This window comes from Chelonia mydas, chromosome 9, assembly GCF_015237465.2.
Source record: "Chelonia mydas isolate rCheMyd1 chromosome 9, rCheMyd1.pri.v2, whole genome shotgun sequence".
In the NCBI taxonomy this organism is placed as follows: Eukaryota; Metazoa; Chordata; order Testudines; family Cheloniidae; genus Chelonia; species Chelonia mydas.
The window spans coordinates 21128622-21150533 of NC_057855.1; the positions used below are offsets into that span (position 1 = coordinate 21128622).

The 21912-nt window shown below is 42.1% G+C and overlaps 1 protein-coding gene and 1 long non-coding RNA gene across 3 annotated transcripts in view; one reads left to right on the plus strand and one right to left on the minus strand.

The window, feature by feature from the left end:
• Nucleotides 1–3156: 3156 nt before the first annotated feature.
• SPTSSB (serine palmitoyltransferase small subunit B) lies at nucleotides 3157–21562 on the plus strand. 2 transcript variants are annotated; one of them, XM_027825510.3, is made up of 3 exons: nucleotides 3157–3937; nucleotides 19496–19656; nucleotides 20041–21562. In XM_027825510.3, exon 3 carries the CDS (start codon nucleotides 20073–20075, stop codon nucleotides 20313–20315), a length of 243 nt encoding a protein of 80 aa, XP_027681311.1. In that variant the 5' UTR covers nucleotides 3157–3937; nucleotides 19496–19656; nucleotides 20041–20072; the 3' UTR covers nucleotides 20316–21562. The 2 variants fall into 2 exon arrangements, with proteins under 2 accessions (XP_027681311.1, XP_027681310.1); XM_027825509.3 differs by lacking the exon at nucleotides 19496–19656.
• LOC119567065 overlaps nucleotides 10027–21912 on the minus strand; it is a 39753-nt gene continuing 27867 nt past the window's right edge. Inside the window, exon 3 of the long non-coding RNA XR_005226780.2 lies at nucleotides 10027–14349. This is a non-coding gene — a long non-coding RNA (uncharacterized LOC119567065). The remainder of the gene's footprint in view (nucleotides 14350–21912) is intronic.

The window sequence follows — 21912 nt, forward strand, 5'->3', positions numbered from 1 at the left end:
AAACCACTTCATAAGTTGTCACAATCTGCACAGACTCCTGCTCAGGTGAGTCCCAGGACCCCTGGATGAACTAGGGCCATGCCTAGTACCCCCTCTAAACCAGGCTGATCTGGGTTCTTTGTGACAGTGATCAGGTATGTGGGTTTGCACATCCCCTTGTGCTTCTGCTTCCCCAGATCACCAGCTCTCACCCAGTCTTGGACCCGCAGTATCCTAGGGGTCTGGCCACTCCTCCTCTTCACTTCTATAGCTCAGTATCCCCTATGCTTCCCCTCAAAGCACTGAGGTTCCCCAACAGGATCTCCAGGAGTCTCTATGCGAGGACCATAGCTGTCTCCCTCATCAAAAGATTTCCCCCATATAAAAACACATATTAGGGCAATGGTCTCCTCCTTCCAGTGGCTCACTCAGTGAGGCATAATTATTAGCACAGTAACTAAGGAACTACTAGAAACCCCTAGCAACCATGTGCTAGTAAGCAGCACCCACTGATTTCATGTTCTAGGCTAAACCATTTAAGAGATATGCTGAGCCAAGACAGTAAGCCAAAAGTACCAGAATTGAAACCCACGTCAATTTTTGACCCTTCACATTGTGTCAGGGGCCTTGTAGTACATACTCACTAGTGGGAAACAATATTTTTCAAAGGCCTTGTGAGGTTTGCCTCCAAACTTTCTAGAAAAAGTCTGCCCTAGTATAATCATCAGTTTGAAATTTCACATGAATCAGCTTGGTTCGGGCAGAGCTAGATGTAAAGCTGTGTTTATAATACAAAGCTTAACATTAACTATATACAGGCAAGTATTTCTGGATCATTTGTGTTACCACCAAATATCCAGAGGCAGGTGATATTAAGTAGCTGCCTCACATGGATCATTTCTGCTGCAGGCCCTGGGAAAATAAAGTGAAGCTTGAGTTAAACAGGTACACTTTAAAAATCTCACACAACTATGATGTAGGATTGATCTGATGTTAATGGATTTCCCACTTTATACAAATCTTCGTTGCAAATCTCTCTAATTATATTCATTATTCATTTTGATACTTATATATTCATAGCTTGTTTTGTAATGATACATTAAAAATGAAATTAAACCCCACCCAGCTCATCCTCTCTCTAACACTACAACTAGAGATCTCCATGTTCCAGAAGGTTAATTTGCATACATCCCCCTGGGTCTAAGGAAAAATTAAAATGAAAAGTCAGCCCAAACTTCCAAGAGTTAGTTAGTTTCTATTCACAGGCAAACATTTGCTCGGGTTCATTCAAAACTCATCCTAGATAACTGAAGTTTCATCAAGCCTGGCTCTGTTTTTAGATTTATTAACAAAAAAAATTAATCTGGCCCCAGATTTTGTTACAAAACTTTTGCACAGCTATGCCAACCACATATCGTATCATAAAGAATGGACCTAAGCTGTAGACCTCAACAACTTAATAAAAATACAATGTACAGGAATTCTTGTAAGAAACTGACTTATTTCCTGACCCCAGTCACATGACTCAGGTCAGGGTTGCATAAAGGTTAATAAACCCAATAATGCTTGGGTTTAATATCTATTGTTGGCTATTGGAATGAGCACTAAGATTTTTAGTAGGTAAATTATTGTTCTCAACCAAACATGTAGGTAGGGTGAGGGGTATAATTGAGTTTTCTGGTATTAACTATGAGCCCACTGTTGGCACTCAGCAAACAACATGCATTTAACATTATTATTCCACTTGTTAAATTCATTTGGGAACTTAATAATGAATTAGGTCAAGGAAAGCTCTAAGCATGGAGAGTGAGGTAGTATAGGATATTTCCTCTTCAGGGTTGTACTTCAGTGTTTGTTGGCGTTGGCCATATACTTGAATCAATTATGCCTTTTATTGCTGGTAAAAAGAAAAGGAGTACTTGTGGCATCTTAGAGCTACAGCTCACTTCATCGGAAGCTTATGCTCAAATAAATTGGTTAGTCTCTAAGGTGCCACAAATACCACTTTTCTTTGTGCGAAGACTAACACGGCTGTTACTCTGAAACCTGTCTTTATTGCTGGGGATACTTATGCTGAATAACTTTGCCTTAATTAGCTGCATTGTCTCATGTTATCTCTTCTTGTACAGAGGTGACCGGGGGCCATGCCCAGAGCCACCTCTGTTCTCCTTCTGTGTTAAGAGGTGTAGAAGGGGTTTTCCTAAACAAACCCTTCCTCCTAGCACTGGCAGTATAGCTGGCTTCCATGCCATGCTTTTACCCTCATGCCATCTGCATTCTGTGACATCTTCTAAAGAGGGGCGGGGGGGGGGGGGGTGGCAGAGCTGATTTGGCAGAGGTTCATGCTCATCTGAGTTTAATTGCAGTAAATTTTTCTATAGGAAATTCCACCCAAAACATGTTCCCCGAGTTCCTCTTCTCTCTCTCCCGTGCCCCGTGTAGCGCTGTGCTTCCAGGGCAGCGGTTCTCAAACTGTAAGTCAGGACCCCAAAGAGGGTCACGACCCCATTTTAATGGGGTCCCCAGTGCTGCCATTGGATTTGCAGGGGTCCAGGGCCGAAACCCGAGTCCCACCACCTGGGGCCAAAGCTGAAGTCCGAGCCCCACTGCCCAGGGCCAAAGCCCAAGAGCTTCAGCCCTGTGTGGCAGGGCTCAGGCTTTGGCTTCAGCCCTGGGCAGCAGGGCTCAGGCCCCTGCCTGGGGAATGAAGCCCTTCGGCTTCGCCTCTGTCCTTCCCCCCGCAGCAGCAAGTCTCTGCCCGGCTTGGGTTCCCCCTCCTGGGGTCCTGTAGTAATTTTAGTCGTCTGAAGTGTAGGAACAAACCAACCCCCCCTGCTGATACCGAGGCTAACACACCGGGCAGGAAAATCAGGCCCCCTGCTCCTGTGAGTTAGCGCTTCCCAGCCCAGAGCTGGGGGCTGGCGTGGGGGGAGGCGGGTCTGGGGGGCACTCAAGGCCCGCGGGCGCTGGGTAGCGAGCCGGCGCTCCCCGGAACACGCTGCCCCGGCGAAACCGCAGTCCCGCTTCCCCAGCGGCCTGCGCCGGTCTCCCTCCCCTGCAGCCGCCCGGGACCCAGCGGGTTTCCAGAGGCTGCTGCGCGCCCCCTCCTGCCTAAAGATACAGCTGATAAGTGCGCAGGCAGCGCCAGCAGCAGGCACAGGTCTGCATGAGCACAAACACCCACTGGGGCTGCAAGGGGCTTTCTCGGCTCCAAGCGGACACTGCCTAGGGCTTGGCCCTGACAGCAAACCTCGCAGGCTGGGGGCCAGGGAGCTGCCTGCAGTGCCGCGGCCGCTCGCGGTTGTTTTCCTTTTGCTGTTGCAGGAGCCTGCAGAGACAGCAGCCAGAGGACCCCTGTGATCTGTCGCTAGACCCGCCTTGGCGCGCCGTGCAGGTCCGCTGCCTGCGCTTCCCGAGCTCTAGGGGCTCGCCTCGTTCGCACTCCCGGTGGCCGGGGCGGGGGGCGCGCCCAGCTCCCCGTCCCTCTTCCTGCTAGGCTCGGAGCTCCGCAGCCCCGGAGTAACTGCAATGCCTCCGCCTGCTCTGCGGGCTCCCCGGGCCGCTCCGCCCCACAACGCGCCGGGCCCGTGGCCGCAGAGCGCGCTATGCTAAGGTCTGGGGCCGAGCGACACGAGTTGTTTGGCTGCATTCTTCCAATAACAAGTATAACTGCCGCGGCGGAGCCTGGGCTAGACCCTCCCCGACCCCGGGCCATTGCTTTGGGCATATCAGCGAGATACTCCCAGTGGGTTCGTGGTTTCTCTTTGTCAGGCATTAATCACCGCAATCAGGTTGGCTGTTAGGTGAGGTTTGAGCAACAGCGAGAAGGGGCCGGGCAGGGCGGAGCAGGAAAAAGACCTACTTGGGAGAACCCAGCAGCCAGCTCAGTTTCCACACTTCTCCATGCAGCAGGGAGCATCACTCATCCAGAACTAGTGTAATACGCCTACAAGCAGAGGTGAGAGTTTGCTTGTTCTTATATGGCACGGGCACTAATTTTTCTACAATATTCCTTTATTTTTCCTTAAAGGGAGAGAGAGAATCTCCTTGCCTACCAGTAGTTCAGGATAATTCCTCAGTATTTCCATGAACCATACTAAAGGAAGTGTAAGTAATTGTGCTTTATTTATAAGGGTTGTTCATTTGTCTGAAGATCTTACAATCACTTCACTGGTTTTGTTTTATACACTGAAAAACTAAAACCCTGATATAGGCCTGTGGACTAAAAGAAGAAAGATCGTTTTGCGATTAAGTGTTGGGATTTGGGAGGTTTTAATTCCCAGATCTATGTGATCTCAGATAAATTATTTCTTCGGCTGAGCGCAGTACCAGACTGTTTTGTAAATCTGGGATCAATTTCTCTTTGCCTTAGTATCCCTATCTGTAAAATGGGGATGATAATAATATGCCCCTATCTCAGAGGAGGTTTCTTACAAGGCATTTATTAATGTTTGTGAGGCAATCAGATACTGTGGCAATGGAGGGGGAGACAGAAGTACCTATATAAATTACTTCAACTAAAAAAAACAACTAGTCCCAAACTATATATTATCTGTGCTCTTTTTTCACCCTTTTATCTTCACTTCCCTGTCTCCTCTCTTTCCCTCCAAATAACTGGACAAGTATGGTACACTTTAGCAGCCTACACGAAAAAGGAGATAATTAGCCATCCTAGGGCACATTTTATTCCAACCTCTGGTAGTCTCACATTGGGAATGGGAAAAAACAACATACTGTGTGGTAGACTCCAGAAAGCAAATAAAGTGGGTGAGATTATCAGACCAGAACCTAGTTTAAAACATTCTGTAAAACGTCTGTGTGATGTATATGTTTCCAAAAGATGTATGGTTTAAAGAGTGAAGGGAGGAATACTGAGGAGGAGCACAGGACTGGGAGCCAGGAATTTCTAAACTCTTTGACCTTGGACAAGCTACTTTTGTTTGTGCCACTTCAGTGTAGTTGTTACTTATTATTTGTATTATGGTTGTGTCCTGGGGTCCTAACCAGGGCCTCATTATGCTAGGTGCTGTACTCGTAGTAAAGAACTCGGAGGCAGATCCTCAGCCAGTGTAAATTATCGTGGCTCCAGTGAAGTTAGTGGAGCTGAAACAACTTACACCAGTTACGAGGATCTGCCCACCAAGAATTTTACATCTTAATTGTACAATGCGTGTAACAGGCAAGCAAAGGGAGTAATGGAGGAGGGAGGATGAGGGTTGTTGGCACCAGGGGGCTACTACCCCAAATAGATCTTTTATGGCTCCCAGTGGAGCAGATTACTTTCATACCAATGAAAAAGGTCCACAGTAATTAACTTGCATACACTGCAGTTTATTTGAGACGGAATTACACAAGCGGTAAAGGGTTACATTAAGCACATAACTCCTGTGTTAGACATTAAAGAACTATACATTGAGCTATACATTCCTCTTAGTGAGCCTCTCTTTCACAAACAGGCCATGTGCTAGCCTCACACAGTTCCTGCTTTACCAATTCTACGGACAACTTCTTCCCTCCAGGTCTAGTCTCCTCAGCCCTTTGGTCTGTCTCAGATTCCTTCGAGGTGAGGCCTTGGCTGCCTGGAAACCCCACAGGTCACAGTCCTACTCGAGCCCACGGAGCAGAGTTTTGGCTACTCTCTCTAGCAGCTTCTTCAAGCGTCCATTAAGGAATCCCCTCTCTCCTTTTCTCGGCAGTAATTTACTTCGCTTGATTCTTATACTCTTTTTCCTTAAAAGAGACACATGTCTCAAAAGCATGCCCAGTGGGCATGTGGTTATTAATTTTAGCTGATTAGTATTTTGGAAGGGGTTGGGGTGTTCGAACAAAGACCACTCCATGTTTACTCACTCATCAATCATTCACTCTGGCTCTCTGCATGGTATCCTTGGTGTAGGGTCACTATAATGAGGTTGGCCTGTGCTCCATGCTGGAACTTAATGTATGTGATATTTACTGTAGTCCATGTATTGGCAAACATTCAATATAAGGTGCTTTTATTTATTTATTTATTTTGTTTATAGGAATATCTTCTGCACACAAGTACAATGGTACTAGTGTGAATACATATGTCTGCAAGCATTCATGCCAGAAGTGCTCCCATGGCCATTGTGGAAGGGGAAGGAGGGAGGTTTTGGCAGAGATGGAGCCAGGGGAAAGATCAGCATCAGTACAAGGAGGTGGGAGTAGGGTACAACCATCACCAATGGGAGCAATGGTAGAGGGATCCCTAAAGAGGCAGTAATTCAGGGGTAGGGACTTACTTGGTTAACCAGCTGTGTGCCAGGAGCATGGCCAGGCAGTGAAGAACACACCTACTTCTGGTACTATCTGGTGAATTGACATTCAGAAGTTAAAATGCTCTTCTTATCTGATGAGAAACACTCCATCCCATGAGCTATGGTGCTGCTAACCCTGTGTTCTCTGAATCTTTACCTCATGCTGCTTGTGCAGCACAACTGCAGAACCCACGCATTGGGAGCGGAGGTGGGAGTGAAGACTGCGCTGAACGGCTGGCAGCCATATATGTTGGCTAATTGCATGTATTTTATCATTGCAAAGGAAAAATAACCCCACCACAATTATGTCCTTTCCCGCTGTTTAGCAAGTACCATATTTTGTGCTGCTGCTGCTTTCCAGTGTGGAGCACTTCAAACACCACGGTGGGAATCTACAGTATCCCTAATAGTCCCTGTGGGTTCTCTTAGTAGGAGTATCAGCTTCCCTATACTCAAGTCTGGATCACAAGTGTATTTTCTTTTGTGACCCCATTGAAGTAAGATGTCAGTAGTTCATTATAGGGAGCTTCTCCTTCCTACCCACTAGTTCTGCCTGCCCTAGCTTCTCCACAGGACAACCCACATGCTTCTTCCACCTCTCAGGAACTGGCATTATGACAGCACCATGTCTTAGCCACAGACAATCCTCTCATCCCACCCCAACAGATACACTGCTCTTCTCTGCACCCTCATCCTATGAATAGACAAGAGTATTCACAGTGTCCTCTGATTCAAATACCTCCCCGAAGTCAAGGGTGTGCTCACTTTATTCCAAGTCAGATTGGTCAAATTAGACTGATATTTCTGTACAGCTGTTGGCTGTAGCCTGCCACTCTTAGGAGTGCCAGTTTGAAAGAGTGAAGCTCTGATGATAAGGCTGTTTCCTGGAACGTGCATGGATGATAAATATGTCAATCTAGAAGATGCAGGCCCCTTTTTACTTCCACTTTTACCATAACTACCTCCATATTTTTTCTATTGTGACCCGATGACCAGCATAAGCAGTTACCAGCGGATCTCCACTTCATTTTATTAGTGCAGCAAGGTGATATACTTGCACAACAAATGCTAATGTCTTCCACTTGATGATATTAATAGAACTAAGACAACATTCAACTTGTCAGATTACATATAACCTATATGTAGGGTTGGTAGGATTAGATTTTTATCAGTAGATGTCAGTAAACATCAATTTGAGTTTCAACACACACACAAACAAAATTTCCATTGATAATAATTGAAAGGTGCAGATAGGCAAAGTAAAGAAAATGCTGCTTAAGAACACAGAGTTTGATTTAAGGATATTTATTTTGCACATTTTGACATGTGATGTTGACAATTTGTATTTTAATGGTTATAAAACTTTAACTTTCTGAATCTAAACCTCTACTCCTATTAAATAATTATCTGACTACCTCACCTTATGAAAATTTAAATCAATAAAAATAAAAAACACTTTAAAAATAAACAAATTGTTTAAAAAAATCAAATTCTCCCAAATCACACAAAATCCAGTTAATACTATCAGCCCATATCAAAGTGGCTTAGAGTTGAGCAAATCAGTTTAATTAATATAAGAACTAATCTAAAAGCTCTTTAGAGGTTCACAAAATCTTGATTAACTTTGTTTATGCCCCCCCCTCTATTTTTGTGACCTTCTGCAGGTGCTGTGTTTTGAAGTTCTCTCAATGTTTCCAGCCTAGATTCTAGAACCATGGATTACTGGAAGGCTCCTGAGTGAGCTTGAAATTTCTTAACAAGACCAAAAAAAACCATCTGGAGCAATGTCAGTTTAAAAACATCTAGTAGTGCCCCTCCTTAAAGATCCCTTGAACTTTTTAGTGTTATTTACAATTTAAACCCAGTTCTGGATTTTTATCACCTACAAAGTTCAGGGTTTGGTTTTGACCCATCTCTACTCACAACTCTATAGAGTTGCACACACAATAGAAATCGGTGAAATTGTGACCCCATCACACTCACTGACAAAGATCTCTGGATTTGACCCATGTAGTACTGCCCCTGGCCACCACTAAAGTGCAACCATTTGTGGGGGGTGGCCACCACTAAACTGCAACCATTGGTGGGTGGGAGGTAACAACTCACTTGCATTTAAATGGCTCTGAAACACTCATCACCTACATCTGGAAGCTAATCAAGATATACTGTCCCGCTCACAACCTAAGAGGGGGAGTAAATGCAGAATAATGATGGAGGGTGGGGAGAGAGAGGATATGGACAAATGAACTGAAGTCAAATGGGGAAGAAACAACAAATTGTGCACCAAAAAAAATTGAGAACTCTTTAGAGGGAGGAAAATAGCAAATATTGAAAGAATATATTTGTACTGCAAACGTATTCTAGCGATACATAGACTGAAGAAAAGAGGCCTAGATACTATTGTGATAAGCACATTACAATGGAATAGATGGGAGAGGCTTCGTATCCTTTTAGGTGGCAAAAAGGACAATAGGGAAAGGAGGACAAAACCAAGAGTGCTACAGTAAGTTATTCTTCAGTGTGAATATTGACAATCTTTGATTTCCCTGAAGGTTGTTTGACTGGTCCTAGTAGTAAAAAAATAAAATAAAAAAAAAAAAATTCCCATGTTTTGGACTTTGCTATGCTTTGAGGAGTTGATATCCCCTTCCCAGACTCAATTCCATTGGAAGCTATAGATCAGCTCCACATTCTTGGAGCACTGACAGGTGTAATTGTGAATGGAACATCCGTTGAGCAATCTGAGATTTGCTTTCTCTAATCTAAATTACTTCCTAGATCATTTTAAACTGTATTATGAATAGTTGTCATACTGGCTTTGCACGCTTTATGATTTCAATGCAGGAATATATAATAGTTCAAGGACTGCCATTGTTAACACACTGCAACCCATGTAGATATACATTCTCACTCTGGCAAGAATCTACCAATTATATTTACAGGTATCATACAACTCCTGTGAGTTATGGGAGTCACACGCCCAGGGCCAACCACCTCCAATGACCACTGAGAAACTGTTTAAAAGCTGCCAAAGCAGCAGTCCGCTAAAGGCTGGATGTGTTTGTGGGGCCAGACAGAAGGAAGTTCTGTGTGGATTCTGAGGGGTGCAGTGTAGTTTAACTGCTAGTCCTGTAGTGGCTCTGGATTACAAAATCTAGCTGCACTGTTTAACGTTATGTTGTTGCACTCTTCTGTAACTCAAATGGCTAAACAAAAAAAAATTCACCTTTGGGTTATAACCAAGCATGGAAAATTTCAGTCCCAAACCAGGGGTTGGGTGCTATTTAAAATGGGAGCCTGAACATGACCATTTAGCTTTGTCTGTTGAAAGACCTATGGTAAGTCTCTGTGACATAGCAATAGCATACCCCATGTTCAATGTGAATAGTGAAATAAATTCCACGATTTAGCGTTAAGCAACTGGGGCCTTATCAAACTCCCACTGCAAGCAGTAGGAGTTGGATTGGGCTCTTCGACCTTCTGTACATTTGCATTTTTCTTAGTAAAAAAAGAAAAAAGTCTCCCACAACTGTGGGAGTGCTGGTGTAAACAGGCTTCAGTGGGCACTGGCATTCTTACCTCTAGACAGCATTGTGGTTAAAACACCAGTACCTTACCAGAGTGCTAAGCTTGAATGAAGCAACTAAGTACCCAAACTGGGTTAGCTAGAACTGCGTTTTAACTAAATTAAAACATGCTTTTCAAACATATTTTAGAGTCTAGTGTAGACTGGCTACACCATAAGAACTTTTTTTTTTTTTTTTTGGGGGGGGGGGGGGGGGGGTCAAGAATTTTCCACCAATGCTATCAACTGTGCACCAGTCTGAGCCCTAGAGCCTGAACAAGGCTGAACAATGCTCTAGGTGCCCACCAGTACCTTAAACACCATGTTATCTAACCCTGTTCAGAGCAGGATTACATGACAATGACACAGAGTTTTTAAAGAGAAATGAGCCCAGTGTCAACAAGCACTGAGACACTTTTATAAAAATATCTCTCTCTGTAGACTGATCTAATCAGAGGTGTGTCAATAGGCAGGAAAATCAGGTGGGATTTAGAACAAAGAAACCTGCTTTTCTGGTTTCTCCTTTCATTCTGCTTCCAGAAGGAGGGACTGAGTTTGCCAGTGATTCCTAGTGTATTTTAGACTGAATTCCTTTCATTTTATTCATAGCTGGTTTTAACTCTTCCATGATCTTTAAATAGGAAATAACTTTGGTTAGCTGACTGATACTTAAAAAAAAATCTTAAGTAGTAGTCCAGCAGCAAAATAACACAATGCTGAGAAACCATCTTCTCCTCTCCTCCCAACTCGGATAAACTGCAGAGAAAATGTTGCTATAGGGGTTGGAAATGCAGCAAGAACAGCATTTCGCATAGTATCTTGGTGCTTTGGCTGTAAGCAAGAAGTGGGGATGTGTATGCACATATAGCGGTAGAAGGAAGAAACTTTTAATTAGGACATTTATGCAGTTTTAAAAGAAGCAAAATTCCAGATCAGTGTTTGTTATCGGGTGATATTTGTGTAATGATCCATTGAGACTGGGATTCTGAGACCAGACAAGCTAATGCAGGACCCTTAAAATGTGCAGGGTAGGGTCACCTGGTACCTGTGAGGAAGATAGCTGCTTAGTCCCGGACCTCCTCACGCCCCATATATCAACTACTCATCTCTGATAATTACTTTCCTAGGAAATTGGCAATAAGTTCCTGTTATAAAAGTTTAAATTAATTCCCTGGATAAACTTCAAATTGTTGAATATGGATTCCAATGAAAAAATGAGAGGCAACGAAAGACCTAAGCAGCTGGAGGGGGAGACCACAAGGCCACAGCAGAACCTAGGCCAGGATATCGCAGCACTGAAAGACTTCCTTGCAGAAAGACTGGATTCAATCTCTAAAGAGCAATGTGATGTACAAGCTGAAATGACTTAGTTAGAAAATGAGCTACAAAAGATGGCCATTAAAAACAGTGAAATTAAAGAAGAAACTGTTTCCTTAAGCTTACAGTAGGAAAATAGATCTCAAAGAAACAACCTTCACGTCTTGGGCATTACTGAGGGCCTAGAGAAGAAGGATATTACTTTCTTCAGAAGCTGTGCCCTGACATACTTAAATTGGATCACCAGCTGCCCCCATTAGATATCAAAAGGGCTCACTGAATGCTGGTACTACAAGGCAGGAGTCTGATAAGCCCAGATCCATCATCTTCAAGCTGCGGAAATTCAATGGTAAAGTAATGTTAATGAATACTGCCAGAAGCCAAAACCCTTACGCAGACACACAATTTCTTTTTTTCTTGACATCTCATCTGAGCTTAACAAAAAGAGAGCTGCATTCAATGGCATAAAGCAAATCCTGAGGGGACCAAAGGCAGATATAGCATCAAGTATCAATCCACCTTCACTATGGATTTAGCAAGCTCCATAAGAGTTTGTAAGACCCATTTCTAATAAAAGGCATTCCTGTAATACTGGGAGGAGATTGGAATGCTGTGCTAGATAGACATCTGGACAAATCCAATTGCATGAAACCCAACTTTCAGAGCACAGTAGGCCAACCCTAATTGTTAATGAATTAACTTGATTTAAAATATATATGGAGACTGGGACACCCCAAAGAGTATGAGTGTATATATTTCTCTACAGTACATTCATCTTACTCCAGAATTGACTTTTTTCTTGTATCTTTAGAACTGATTCTACCATGACTAGAAGAAACTGCTGATAATATATTAATTTGAGGTCATGTTTCAATTATACTTACCAATGACACTGGTTACACATCATTAAAATCTTCCGGACAGAACCTGAACAGTGTGCTACTAAAAGGCAAAATTTTGTTCTGCAGTTGATTCAATCATCTCTACTTTCATACAAGAAAATAAGCACTCAGTTATCTTTTGGGAAGCTGTGGAAGCTACTGTAAGGCATGAATGCATAAAGTATGCCTCCCAAAAGAAGAGAGACTCAAGTTACTAGATTCTCTGGACAAGGAAATAGATGTGTGCAGAGAACACACAAGACTGACCCAAATAATGAAAACCTTCAACGTTCTCTAATCAATGCCAAATATAAATATAGTGAATGCTTATCCAGCCAAGTCAAATTTACGCTCAAGAGGGTCAAACGAAGACATTATGAATGGAGAGATAAGGCAGGTAAACTGCTTGCCAGAAGACTTAATATGGAACTAGGCAACAATAATACTTTTTCCTTGTTACACGAAGACAGGAGTGCCATCCTTGAACCAATATATATAATCAATTTAAGCAATTCTATCAACCTTTATATAAATCAATCAATATGACTAATACATTTCATTGAAGGCCTAGCTTTTAATACCCTAACTTCAGAACGAGTGTTGTTTAGGGACTTCACAACACAAGAAACTGAATAGGCTATAAAAATATGAATTCAAGTAAGGCCTCTGGGATGGATGGCTTTCCAGATTTCTACAAAACGTTTTGTAATCAGCCATCTTCTGTTTTTCCAAAGATCTTCAATTAAACATTCCAAAAAGGAACCATGTTTCCAGACATGAGAACTGTTTTAATTACTTTAAAATTAAAGAACAAAAATGGTTGTAACTGTGGCTTTCCACCCCATATCTCTGTTGAATACAGATTGCAAAATAATTGCAAACATTTTAGAGGCACAACTGAATGCCATCATCCCATCAATTTATACATGCAGATCAGGCTGGTTTTGTTAAAGGAAGATTGGCTTCTGATAACACGAGAAAAATCATTCACTTGATCCAGCAAGTTCAGATGTTCCCTCGCTAGCCTTATCTCTAAATGCAGAAAAGGCCTTTGATAGGGTTGAATGGCCTCATCTAATGGCTGTCCTTAAAAAATGGATTTGGACCAATATTCCTGAATTGGGTCAGTGTATTCTACATCTCTCCCCTTGCTTCATTATCAATTAATGGAAATATTTCTACCAATTTCAATTAGGAAGAGGGACATGACCGGACTGTCCCCTCTCGCCCCTCTTTTTTAATCTCTCTCTTGAACCACAGGCAATGTAAATATGTCAGCACTCAGCCACTGATGTTATGACTATAAACAGGAAAGAACACAAAATCAGTTTGTATGCTGACATTTTTATACTATTGAAGAATCCATCCTCATCAATCCCATTATTATTAAATGTGGTTGATATTTTTTGGAAAGATTTGTGGTTTTCGCATTAACTGGAATAAATCACAAGCAATGAATATATCCAAAAGACCAAATCCTTCTCAGTTTCAGCATTTTCCATTTCAATTATGCAAGGAAATAACTTAGTTAGGTGTTAACATTTGTCCTAATCTTCCCAAAATTGTTTCTATAAATAACAGATATTACAAATAATATATTACAAGAAATTTCCAAGGATGTAGAGAGATGGTGTCTCTTCCCTCTGTTCTTACTGGGGAGAACAGAAATAGCCAAAATGTGTATCGGCCCAAGATTGACTTATATCATTAAGCTATTGCCTTTCAAAGTATCTTCCCTCATTCTTTGCTCGAATAAATAGGCGTATCATGACATTTATATAAGATTAAAAAAACAGCCTTGCTTGTCACACAAGGCCATTAAAAAATCTTGGACAACTGGACGTTACATGGGGTTGCCAGATCTGTATCAATATTATCTAGCATTCCAAACGTGTCCTGTTGTAAGGGGGTTCCTTCCAGTGGCTCTATATACACACCGGCCTGGTTTGAGATTGAAAAATTAGCTATGCCATTTGGTTCCCTCTCTTCTTGTGTATACCTTAAGATGCTACTCAGTCTTTGCATCTACATGGGGCATTCTGCAATGCATTCAGATTATTACAGCATCAAGTCTTACAAATTCTCTTCTCATACCACTACGGGATAATCTGTGCCTCAGGATCAAGGCTAACTCCATGCTTAAGACAATTTGGATAGAAAAAGGATTAACAAAAATTTAAGATATAATACAGGTCTATAGACTGGTCTCCTTCAATTAAATGTGAAACAAATACCAGTTATTGCTGTGTCTCAGTTCCTTCTTTCAGTGGCTATGCTTAAGGATTCATGCAAGGATGGGGACAATTGGTCTGTTTCAACTCTCTCAGCTCTAGAAGAACATGTTAAGAAATATGGAAACAAAAGTCACTTTGTAGGAATTACTTACAGGTGGCTCAATGCTTTGCATTACCCCCTCAAGCTCAGTCTCAAAGAAAAAAAGTGGGAAAAGAACTTAGCCTTACTAGCACAACAGAAACATGGGAGGATATCTGGCTTAATATGAAAGATACTTCAAGTTCTGTATCCTTGCCATTCTTCCAGAATAAGATATTAAACGAGTAGAATGTTTTTGTTTTTTTAAGGCTAGATTGGCAACATACAGCAATTGTTGGCAATGCAAACAGCCACATGCTAACCTTTCACACATCCTCTATGCCTGTCAAAAAGGCATATGTTCTGAAACACTATATACGGCTCTTTCTCAAAAATTTTAAGCATTGCTCTTTCCTTCTCCTAGCTTGTGTATTTTACGGGTGCTGAATGAGTTGGAATTACCAGTTAGTGTTAAGAAATGGATTGTAGTAACTATTTTAGTGGTCAAAAGAGTTATTTTGAGAAAATGGAACTCTGCAGTTCCTCCCTCATACACAGATTGGCTTAGTGAGCTCTCTACTACTGCATTAATGGGGGGGAAATGTCTCTGTCTAATAGAAACACTTGGGGAAAAAAATATGAGGATCTGGTCACACATAAAACTATTGCATACTTTTGCAGTTTAGTATATATTAGTCTCCAATACTCATAGTTTATGTTCTCATTTAGTCACTTTAATAATTGATGCCCTGAATGACCTTTGCGGCTTTGGTTTTGTTTTTTTTCCAGGTTGTGCAAATAATGCACACTGAATTTTGTTATTTATCTGTTATCTCCATGTTGTGCATGAATTTCTATGTTTTGTTTCATTATGTGCTTATATTTTATATAAAAACAAGAAAAAATAAAGTTTTAAAAAATGTGCAGGGCTCCAAACAGCCAGAGCATTTATTCTTTTTTTATTTCTTTCCCTATCTAGTCCAGCTGTTATGAAGTAATGTGGCTGGCTCATGAGCTGTAAGTCTGCGTGGAGCCTCCAGAAGCCCTCAGACCTGAAGTAGTGTTTGTGCTTAAAGCCAGCTCTGAGTTAACATAAAATGGGTCTTAGTAAAAGGTGTCGGTGCCGGCATAACACTGTGGATTATCTTACATCTTGTTCATGGATCAGTTGGTTTAAGATGGCTTTGGCTCTTGCCCTCTACGTGGGTTTTTGTAATATATATATATTACACACACATATACATATATAATTTATATTGAATTCCATTACCCTGAGATGCTCTTTCCATTTGGTATGTTTCCAAAAACCCCACTCAAAATGAATAAGTCTCAGTATATTAAATGTGGAAGTGCGTCAGTGGTAGGGACAGAGACTTTAAAAATGACTGACTGTCTTTATTTAGATGAACCTTTATATTTTATTTAGAGACAGCATAGCTCAGTATTCCGAGCACTGTGCTGAGTCAAGGGACCTGAGTTCGGTCTATTTAGGAACTTATATGGTGCTCTTTACTGTAGTGTTTGAGCAACCCATGATCACTAGTGAATTTGTCCTCATAATAACCGTGTGAGGTGAGGTACAGAGAGCAGGGGTGGGCAAGCCACATCTGGGCTGGCCCTCAAGCTCCTGCTAGGGAGCAGAGTCTGGCGGCACTCTGTGCATGCTGTGGCTCCCAGGAGAACCAGCATGTCCCTCGGCTGGCTCCTATGCATAGGGACAGCCAGGGGGCTCTGCACTCTGCCTCCTCCCCAAGCGCCACCCCCCCGCAGCTCCCATTGGCCGGGAACTGTGGCCAACGGGAGCTGCAGGGGCAGCATCTGCGGATGGAGCAGTGCGCAGAGCTGCCTGGCCCTGCCTCCCAGCCCTGATTTCCCCTCCTGCCATCCGAACCCCTTGGTCCCAGCCTGGAGCGCCATCCGAACCCCTTGGTCCCAGCCTGGAGCACCCTCCTATACCCCAAACCCCTCATCCCCAGAGCCCGCATCTCTAGCTGGAGCCTCCACCCCACCCCAACCCCCTGTCCCATCCCGGAGCCCCCTCCCGCATCCTGAACTCCTCATTTCTGGCCCCACCCTGGAGCCCGCACCCCCAGCCAGAGCGCTCACCCACTCCTGCACCTCAACCCCAATTTTGTGAGCATTCATGCCTCACCTTACAATTTCCATACCCAGATGCGTCCCTCGGGCCAAAAAGTTTGCTCACCCCTGGAGTAGAGTAAGGGATTTGGTAGATTTTACACAAGAAGTCTGTGGCTGAGCTGAAAACTGAACTCGGGTCTCCTCAGTCCCATTTAAATGCCCTATCTGCATCCTTCTTACCTATTCTGCTCTATTCTTGGCATCTACCACTGACTTTCTGGTGACTATGGGAATGTCACTTTACCTCTCTATGCTTCAGTATCACCAGTTGTCAACTGGGAATAATGATACCTTCATTTGTAAGGCATCATGACAGCGACAGCTGCAAAGATCTATGTTATTTTATTACTTCAGACTTGACCTTTCTCACTAAAAATTATGCCAGGCAGATATTCTAATGCTGACGGGACAGCTCTAGGCCTGGCCTAATACCAATACACTAGAATGTAGGTCTGTCAGACTAGGGAGAATTCTTAAAAGCTTTTTGGCTTTTTCTGGTTGGGTGGAACACATTGTGCACATCTTGAAGATAGGATCATTCCTCTACAAAGAGCAGGATCTGTCTGATATCTTCCTCTGAGGGATCCATCAAGAAGACCTCTCAACTGCTGGATGCTCACTGGGAACAGGAAGGATTTTTTCCCCCCATGCACAATTGGTTAGATGTATTTTGGGCAGGGTAGTAGGAGGGGATGCCTTCATCTAGCTATAGCTGGAGACGGGACACTGAACAGGCTGGACCACTGATCTGATGTGGTACAGAGAATCCTCTAGAAAGAATGCCTGGCTGCGGTATCTTGTTCACATGCTTATGGTCATACTGATAGCCAGATTTCAGGTCAGGAAGGAATTTTCCCCAGGTCAGACTGGCAAGGAGCTGGGGCAGGGGTTGGCTTCCTCTGCAGCACGGGGTTTGGTTCACCTGCTAGGATCATCTGGGTATATCTCACCTAATCAGTTCCCAGCCATTGGAGTGACCTCATGCGTTAGTGGCACCTCAGTCTCCTGTTATCTGCCTGTAGCACGCAGTTCAGTCTCCCAAGAACTGAAATGATTTGGTCTAACTGAAGATGTTGGGCTTAGAGGGATATTTGGATGAAGTGTAATGGTTTGTGATATACAGGAAGTCAGACTAAATGATCTAATGTTCCCTTATGCCCTTAGACTAGAGCCATGCACAGCTTTATATCTGCGATGCGGATATCCATGAATATAAATTTGTATCCGTGGACCTGCAAGGCTCTACTGGAAACCGCAGCAGCAGCATGTCAGGCCGCCACTCCCAGGAGCCAGCACCCCGCACCTGCAGCTCCTCAGGCGTGGCTGTACCACCCCGAGGCCTGTGGCTCACTGGCAGCTATCCCTGATCATGCTAGTGTGCGCAAGTGGCTCACAAGCTCCTGCAGAGGAGTCCATTCCATACTGCATATGTCTGCATATCCTGGTAGGAGGTCCAGCACCCCGTTCTTGGAGCTAGGTGAATCAATGCCATTGTGGAACTGTAAAACAAAAGTGCGAAGGTGCACCAAAATCTTATGGAAGAGGAAGATGGAGGGGATTCAGTATTGCCAATCTTCAACGATCAAAAACCAGGAGTCAGAATCCCCAAAATAATGAGATCGGCCCCAAAATCTTGAGTTTTTTTAAGTCAAATCAGGTGTATAGCTTGTCTTGACTTTTTAACTCCCCTCTACTCCTCTGCTAGAGTGTGTATGATAATTTCAGGTTGAAAAGACAATCTTTAATACGCACACACACATGCCTCTCCCTGGCTGCTCAGAAGGAGACTCCACTTTCCCACTTCTCACCCCTCAGACAAATTCTTCAGTGCTCCTAGTTCTTATTGCCTTGATATGCATACTACAAGATAACTAAGAATGTCTGCTGGGAGACTCATCAGTTAAGCTTTCAGACTGGCCCTTGGAATGAATGATGTCCTTATGACTCAGTTATAAAGCTGGCCAAAAAAACTTTCACCAGAACAGTTTTCCATCAGCAAATGCTGGTTTGTCAAAATTGAAACATTTTGTGGACACATTAATTTCAATGAAATTTTCAGTGGAAAAACTTAAACAATTTCAAATCAGAATGGAGTATTGTGTTCTAACTTGCTTGTTTTGGTTCATCTTAATTTTAACCTTTTATATAGAAATTAAAAGAAAACAGTGGGACAGAAGTTGCATTTTCTGACCAGCTCTGCTCAATTGGTAGTAGTTTTGCATCTGGACACAAAAATCTAGGCACAAGAGAGCCTAAAAGCTGGCTTAACTGGCCCTTGGAGGATGTTGGCGTAAGAGTATCCACACCACCCTCAATTCCCAGCTTCTGGAGTGGGGGTGGTGTCTGGGGAAAACGGGGCAAGTTCAGGGCATCTCTAGGCCCGGGCAGTCCATGGCTGTTGGTGTAGCCCCTTGGGGGTCATAGGCAATGGGCAATACCCTGATGCTGCTCTACTTTATGCCAGGAAGCTGCCACTAAAGAAGGGAGATCACAACGGTGGCTTAAAGCCTCCCCTTCACCCCACTTCCCTAGTCTTGAACCAAGGACAGTTCTATGTGAATGAACGTGTCTCTACACTTAGTACTTAAGAACAATAATAAACCTATTTTCTGTGAAATATGAACAGCTATTTATAATCACTTAATCGCTATCCTCATTGTAGACTGTTTTTGTGTCATCCTGATTTTAAAGAAAGCATTAACATAACAGACTTCAAAACCACACTCAGAAACACAAACAAAGGGCAAAGCACATCTCTTGGCAACTCTCTGTATATAAGCAGGAATGCAGAATATCTAAAATTACTACTTGTTCAGTAGCTCTGAGGAAAGAATTTTTCCCTAGATGTCTAAACTTTACTCAAACGTTCCTCTCATTTATAAAGTTTGTGCTTTGATTTTATGGAAGTGTGCTGACCATACATCTTACAAGTTGAGATAATTTAACCGTGTGGATCTGGGTACTAGTTACCAGTTTGCAGGGAAGATTAGACATTTTTCAAGTTCTGTTTTGATTTTCTGCAGGGTTGTTTTGTCTGATTTTAAGAAATGGACTAAATGTAAAACGCAAAGGAGTTTGGAATGAGCAGCTCTTTTGTTTTAAATCTCATCCTTATTCCGGAAACATATGAGTCTGCTCTCCCAGTGTGCAGAACTGGGGCCAAAGCCTTCCTTCTGACTTCCAGGTGAGCCTTTGCATTCAAGAGCAGACAGTAGCTTTAACTCCATTTATAGGATGGAATAAGAATAATATTCATAAATCAGGATTTAAGAATTTTGAGTGCTCAACTGATACTTTATTTTTTCCAAGTGGAAATTCTCTTCCTCCAAAACCAGGTATTATTAGTATTGACTCCAGGAAGATTAGAGACTTATGCTAACATAGGTCTATTTGATGAACTTTATTTCTATTTGATGAACTTTATTTTGTGTAACAATTACAACACACACAGCTGTGTCTGTCATAGTAACTCACAGCATCAAGGCTTTTTCCACCTCTCTATCTAGGGCTTTCAACATTCCACTCATCTTCCATCTCAACTATAATGCATTGTTCTTTGTTGTTACAGGTCAAGTTTCCCAAAGCCACTAAAAGCTGAAGATGGATATTAAGCATGCGAAGGATTATCTTTACTGGCTGTACTATCAATACCTACTGATCACCTGTTGCTATGTGTTGGAGCCCTGGGAGCAATCCATGTTCCATACTATTTTTATTACTGTTTTTGCTATGGTGGTGTATACAGCTTATGTCTTTATCCCTATCCACATCCATTTGGCTTTTGAGTTCTTCTCCCAGTTATTTGGAGATCAGCGTGAAAGTACTGTTGCCATTATGAACTGAACTTGCCAGGGTTGATGATGCAACAGCTACTATGTGAAATGTCTTCTTCCATGTAGGGGTTTTTTGTTTAGAAAAAGGTTTGGGTTTGTGGAAACAATGCTTCCTCATACAAAAGCTAGCCTGCACAATTACCATAACTGAAAACCAGAATAATGCACTGATTCCTCACTGTACAGTTCGTATTTAAATAAAACACGAGCACAGCTTTTATTCTGTGACTGTGCAACACCGACTTTGGAACGCATTACTTAATATTCAGCTTACCTACTGAGACTAGTGTTCATATGTAGTAGATCCATAATGTAGAAAAAACCTATGTTCTTTAACAGTTAGCCCTTATTTCTTTATTATACTGTCTAGAATCATGATTTTACACATATGGTTTTCACACTCAATCAGAATTTAATTTTACTAGCATATATGAAAATGTATTGCAAACAGCAAAAAGTATTTATGATGATAGTAGGTAGGATATTATACTTTTTGCATACAAAAAAGCTTCTCCTCCCAGCATGGTACATGTGAACTATCTTGCAAAACCTGAAATTCTTTTTTGCATCCTAGTTTACAGTATATCAGAAATGTGAGTCAAATATAGCATGACCCAAGCAGCTGAAGTCTGTCTGTCTTAGTAGTCTGCTAATTTTTAAAATGGATGGTGTCATGATATAAAGGGATGGTTTACAGCTTTTCTTTTAGAAAATGAGAAATCAAGACTAGATGAGCATGAATCCAATTTTTAGTACCTAAGCTTCTGCTGCTGGATTTATGGTGTTTTAATTCAATGTTAAGATAATATATTATACTGTAAGTAATCTTGCATTGTACGAAGAATGATGTACCAGATATTTAGTGAGTCTGACTTTTTGTTACACTCAACTTTGCTTGTTACAAAAATCAAGTTTTCCCCTTTCCACTACAATTCATTGGGGAAAGCAAAGCATGCGTTTGTGCTAAAGGAAGATGATCTAGGAAACAGAATGGAATTTTCTAATAATTGCGGAACTCTGAAGCATTTAGATAGAAGCTTTGATACAGAGGCCTCCTTTACAAAGGAGAAATGAGATTTATTAAAACTGCCTTTGGGGAGTTTCTTAAACCATGAAAGCTTTTTATTGTACATCTGAATCAAACATGAATGCCAAAGAGCAAGCTATATATGCAGAATACATACCTTTTGCAACTGGCACTACCACTAGTGAAAGTGAGAACCATAAAATGTAAATAGTTTCTGAAGTATGTTTGCACAATTACAGCATGAAGAAATTTTCTAATTTTATTAAGGGGCATTGGGGTCCTGCATGATAAAAAGAATGGCAAATTCTGATGTAAAAATGAGGCTATGTTTATATGCAGTTTTTCAAATGCAAAAATAAAGTTAAATTATTTTAAAACAGTGTTTTGAATGCATAATTCTCAGTTTTGCCTGTATCCATGAATTATATTCATCTAACTACTCTAACTCACTCTCCCCTTTATCTGTGTAGTCTGCTTGCCATTAGATAAACTTGACTAGTTTGTTGCCACTACCTTCTCTGTACGGTAGTATCAACACATGATTTAGGAAACAATTCAATGACATTTTTTGGTACATCAC